Genomic DNA, 5000 nt, shown 5'->3' on the forward strand with positions numbered 1-5000 from the left:
GTAAAATTTGCACTACCATGGACAGCCATGGCCTAGTGGTTAGAGAGTTGGTCTTTCAATCTAGGGGATGCCGGTTCGAATCCCCCACGACCTCTCCCTACACCTCCATCCATAGCTGAAGTGCCCTTGAGCAAGGCACCTAACCCCACATTGCTCCAGGGACTGTAACCAATACCCTGAAAAATAATAGTTGTAAGTCGCTTTGAACAAATGAAAGCGTCAGCTAAGTGAAATGTAATGTAAATGTAATAATAATAATAAAAAAATGGTTGAAAGTACAGGAGGACGGTAAAACCAAATTATTTAACTCAAGGGGATGTGTAATATGAGCTTATTTTCAAAAATGGGACAGTATCACTTTAAGAACTCATAAAGACTTTTTGGGAAAAGCAGCCTAGGACTCAAAAATAATCCAATACAGATGGGCAAAATATTGCCAATTTGGCAATATTGACGAAGAAGCTGTCTTGAAACCAGTTTATGTAGACACTGGCATATCTCACGGTTGCATTAATTTATCCCACCTGCATTGGTCACTAAATCATAGCAACTAAACTGACACTGTGAACCATTTGTTTGGACACACACACACACGCACGCGCGCGCGCACACACACACACACACACACACACACACACACACACACACACACACACACACACACACACACACACACACACACACACACACACACACACACACACACACACACACACACACACACACACACACAGTGATTGAGAAGTTGTGTACAAGTAATCTTTAATACTCAGTAAGTACCGGTATTAAGCAGAAATGAGTGTGTGTGCGTGCATGTGTGTGCGTGTGTGTGTGTGTGCATGCATGCGTGAACGTGCATACGTGCGTGTGTGTCCATGCATGCGTGCATGTGTGGGTGTTACAGTAGTTACCTCAGCAGAGCTTGTGGCTGATGGTGGTGGAGATACTTTATTATAATTTCATACACTTGGTCATGTGAGTGAGTGCTACCAGGGTGTCTAACCTTCCTGTCAAGAGAAGGCGACAGGGCTGGACTGGCCATTTGGCAAAGCGGGAGTTGCCCGGTGGGCCCCGCACGCTCATGGGCCCCTATTTTCAGAAATGTATGAGAAAAAAAAACTTTTTCAGAAACATTTCAGAAAACAGGGGCCCACGAGGGTACGGGGCCCACAAGGGTGCGGGGCCCACCGGTGAGTCAGCTCTGCGCCGCTAATTATAAGGGGCCTCTTTAAGCCACAAGTGCCCGGGCCCTATTTCCCCCCCTGTCCAGCCCTGCAAGGCGATGCCGATGGTGAAGATGATGCAAAGCCTGTGTGATGTTGTAACTCAAGCGGAAACTCAAGCCAGGGTGCAGAAACACTACAGGGGCGCACTGCTACATTTCATTTAATTTAATTTATTTAATTTAATTTCATGTTTGTAATTCACTTATGCATATGTCTTACATATTGTGGGGGAAAAACACTGCTGTTTTGGAAATTTTTGTTTTCGGTGTTGCGTGTAGTTCCGCGGTAAACACAAAAAAAGGCCACAAGTGTCTTAGATGGAAGATAACAAGAGAGCGAGAGAGACAGTCACATCCTGCCCAGTGTAGAGGAAGTGTGTGTGTGTGTGTGTGTGTGTGTGTGTGTGTGTGTGTGTGTGTGTGTGTGTGTGTGTGTGTGTGTGTGTGTGTGTGTGTGTGTGTGTGTGTGTGTTTGTGTGTGCGTGCGTACGTACATGGGTGTGTGCGTGCGTTGTGTGAGTGTGTGTGTGTGTGTGTGTGTGTGTGTGTGTGTGTGTGTGTGTGTGTGTAGGGTGAGTGTGTGCGTAGGGTGTGTGTGTGTGTGTGTGTGTGTGTGTGTGTGTGTGTGTGTGTGTGTGTGTGTGTGTGTGTGTGTGTGTGTGTGTGTGTTTCTTTTCTCTCCGCCTCACCACCAGTAAAGTTTTACACCTCCGGACGGACAGTTACAGCAGAAGTAGGTTAAGGAGAATCAGACTCTATGAAATAACACAAAAGAACAAACAAGCAGCAAAGTGAACATGCTCCACAGAAAACCGTCAAATGCGTCTGACAAACCAAAGAGTAAGCCAAGGGTAAGATGGCATTTACTTTACCAATTTATCAAATTCGGTTTCATCAAGATTTTGCCAGTTGTTATCTTTGAAGACTCTGAAGCAAAGGGCTCCGTCAAACTGTCAAATGGCAAGCTGAATTGCACAATTATCAGCAATGAGATAAAAGTTTTCATGTTATTGTCAAAGTGAAAAAGGGAATGTTTGCAAACTATTGGGCTTTATTTATATATATAGCATAAGGTGCTCTGGGTATGTGTCAACAAAAGGCTGTTGCATTATCCATTTCAAATCCATTTCTATTAGTACATGAGGAGTGTGTTCTTCAATGTGCTTGTTCCTGTGGTGCTTTTGTTTCCATACACAGTAAAGAATGCAGTGTTAAATTGACACTTAGAGAGTACTTTGGGACCAAATAGACTCTAGAATGTGTTAAATCAACTCTCTTAGTGTTGAATTAACACTGCATTTTTAAATGTGTACTATTGGGTTTTATTTATATCCAGCATACTCGGAGTATGCATTTTATTCTCAACAAAATACTGCAGAAGACATTCTCAACAAAATTGCGGTTTCTGTTTGTACATATATGAGGAAAACACAATCATACTCATTTCTGTAAGTATATAAAACCCAATCATATCCTGTGTGTTCTTCAATGCTCTTGTTCCTGTGGTTCCTTTTGTTTCCATAGAGATCGTCAAGCTTTGGCAAGTTTGACCAGTTCAGGAACCATGTTCGCCAAGCCAAGTCTGAGGAGGCCGGAGACTCTGAGGTACAGTACAAGGCCTCGATAATATCTATTATAATGCGCTACTGAGGTATGGACAGTCAGAGAATAAAGTATAGTGTTCAACTGGAGTATGGCCAGCTAGACTACTAGGGGATCGTAGCCTCTTATTGCAGATGGGATCACCAGCGAGCCTATTCACTTTTTTGTTGAAAATACTCAACTACATCATAACAACATTTCCATGACATTACCGAGAGTCTTCAGTAACAGATTAGGACATAGCCATTACAGTTCTGGTGACAGCAAAGTTAAGGTTATAACATAGGCTCTGTGCTAAGGGGTGAATGCCTTTATCTCTTCAGTGGGAATTTGGAGAGATGAAATATAGAATATAATGAAATATAATGTCATGCTTTAAAAATAATAATAATTTAAAAATATATATAAGCTGCATCTACAAGTAGTGTAAAAGGTTGTAGCTCAGACTATGTAATGTTTGTCATTGCTGAATCAATTTGCAACATGTTCTGGGAAATGGGGTCACTAAACCCATCTAGCTTTCTTGTGTGGTCGGCTGACAAAGGTTTAAGAGCCCCAGTGCTAGACTATAGGGTTTGACTGAGGAATTGTCATCTATGTAGTATTTAGTCTTGAGCTGAGGTACGGGTGGATTTAAGTGTTTGAATGAGGTATACGCCCAGCCACTGTTTAGTCTTGAGAGTCTGTCTCATATGTCATGTCCTCTATCAGCTGGGGTGTAATTCTTTTAGGTATATGTTTGAGTATATCATGATTGACATCTCATACTAATTTAAAAAGTATTTGTACATAGAAGAGGTGGGGTGTTACTGCAAAATTCTAGTATTGCATGTTCCCATTTCTATTTACAGTTCTATTGTGAGACTTCTTTTGGCCCTGACCTCTAAACATATGGTACTTACTAATTGAAATTATAACTCAAAGAGTTCGCCTGGCCACAACCAAAGACAAATCAGTCATGCAAGTTTGAAAACTTGATTTTAAGGTTAAAGGCCAACTTCCGATAAAACACAGTTTTACTCACTCCTTTTGAAGATCGGACGGTCACCCCAAGTTAAACTCACTTGCAAGGTTCTCATAGCGGTGCGTCACCTCGCCTGGCTGTGTTTCCCGGTGTTTCCCAATTGACATAAATAATGCAGAGAAACGAGCGAATCACGAAAGCCTTTCTGTGTTTCGTCACGTCGAAAGAAGGCGTTGGCCACAAAGGTTTATGTCGACCCATTTTTCTAAAAACATGTCGAGTAATTTTTTTCTGCTTGTGTTCAATACAAGCAACGTCTGGTGGCCCGAAATCTAGCTTAGCTTAGCTATCAGCTGGTTGCTACTCTCAGGTACACACACAGCACAAAGCCTCATCCATAGAGCAAGCCCACTCTGGTTGCTCCGTGCCTGCTGCTTGCCTAGGGGTCGCTGTCGAAAGAGCACAGCCCTGAATGGAGCATGCACGCCTCCATTGGCGCCCCTATAGTACAGTACCACCGGGGAAGTGGCCCCATTACATTCTCTCCAAGAACAGGAGGACTTAGCCAATCAGAGACGCATTTCCACGAGAGCTGGAAGAGTGAGCCAATCAGAGACGCATTTCCACGAGAAACACGGAACACCCTCTCGTTTCTTCACAAGCCACCTTGCTGGCTTGCAAAAACGGCTTGAAACAAAGCAACCAGAACGTTTTTTAAAACAGGACCAACGCGTAACACATTTAATAACAATGGGGAACACAGCAATATTAATCAAATGACGTTGAGAGGCCATCTTTAAGGTGTATTGCTGTATGTTAGTAAGGCACTCAGAGATTATTTCCAAAAGTCATACCGTGTGTGTGTGTGTGTGTGTGTGTGTGTGTGTGTGTGTGTGTGTGTGTGTGTGTGTGTGTGTGTGTGTGTGTGTGTGTGTGTGTGTGTGTGCACGCATGCGTGCGTACGTGCGTGCAAGTGTGCGTGTGTCTGTCTGTATGTGTGTGTGTGTGTGTGTGTGTGCACATGCGTGCGTGCGTGCGTGCAAGTGTGCGTGTGTCTGCCTGTATGTGTGTGCGTGCGTGTGTGTGTGTGCATTTGTGCTTGTGTGTGTGTACGTGCATGCATGCGTGTACTTGTGTGTGTGTGTTTCTGCCCACCTGTAGCCGTGTGCGGAGGCGGAGGAGAGTCCTGAGTGTGAGGACAGCAAGCAG

General features: G+C 43.7%; 1 protein-coding gene across 2 annotated transcripts in view; it reads left to right on the forward strand.

Moving 5' to 3' along the window:
* The window catches only part of samsn1b (SAM domain, SH3 domain and nuclear localisation signals 1b), a 30380-nt gene that overhangs the window by 3045 nt on the left and 22335 nt on the right, over nt 1-5000 (forward strand). The window contains exons 1-3 of one of the 2 annotated variants that reach the window (XM_063202392.1): nt 1947-2076; nt 2750-2830; nt 4953-5000. The exon at nt 4953-5000 is cut by the window's right edge and continues 111 nt beyond it. In XM_063202392.1, the coding sequence (XP_063058462.1) occupies nt 2023-2076; nt 2750-2830; nt 4953-5000 (183 nt within the window). In that variant the 5' untranslated portion in view covers nt 1947-2022. Of the gene's footprint in view, nt 1-1946; nt 2077-2749; nt 2831-4952 lie in introns of those variants that run through there. The other variant, XM_063202393.1, reaches the window with a different exon arrangement.

The sequence above is a fragment of the Engraulis encrasicolus genome, chromosome 7, assembly GCF_034702125.1.
Source record: "Engraulis encrasicolus isolate BLACKSEA-1 chromosome 7, IST_EnEncr_1.0, whole genome shotgun sequence".
In the NCBI taxonomy this organism is placed as follows: domain Eukaryota; kingdom Metazoa; phylum Chordata; class Actinopteri; order Clupeiformes; family Engraulidae; genus Engraulis; species Engraulis encrasicolus.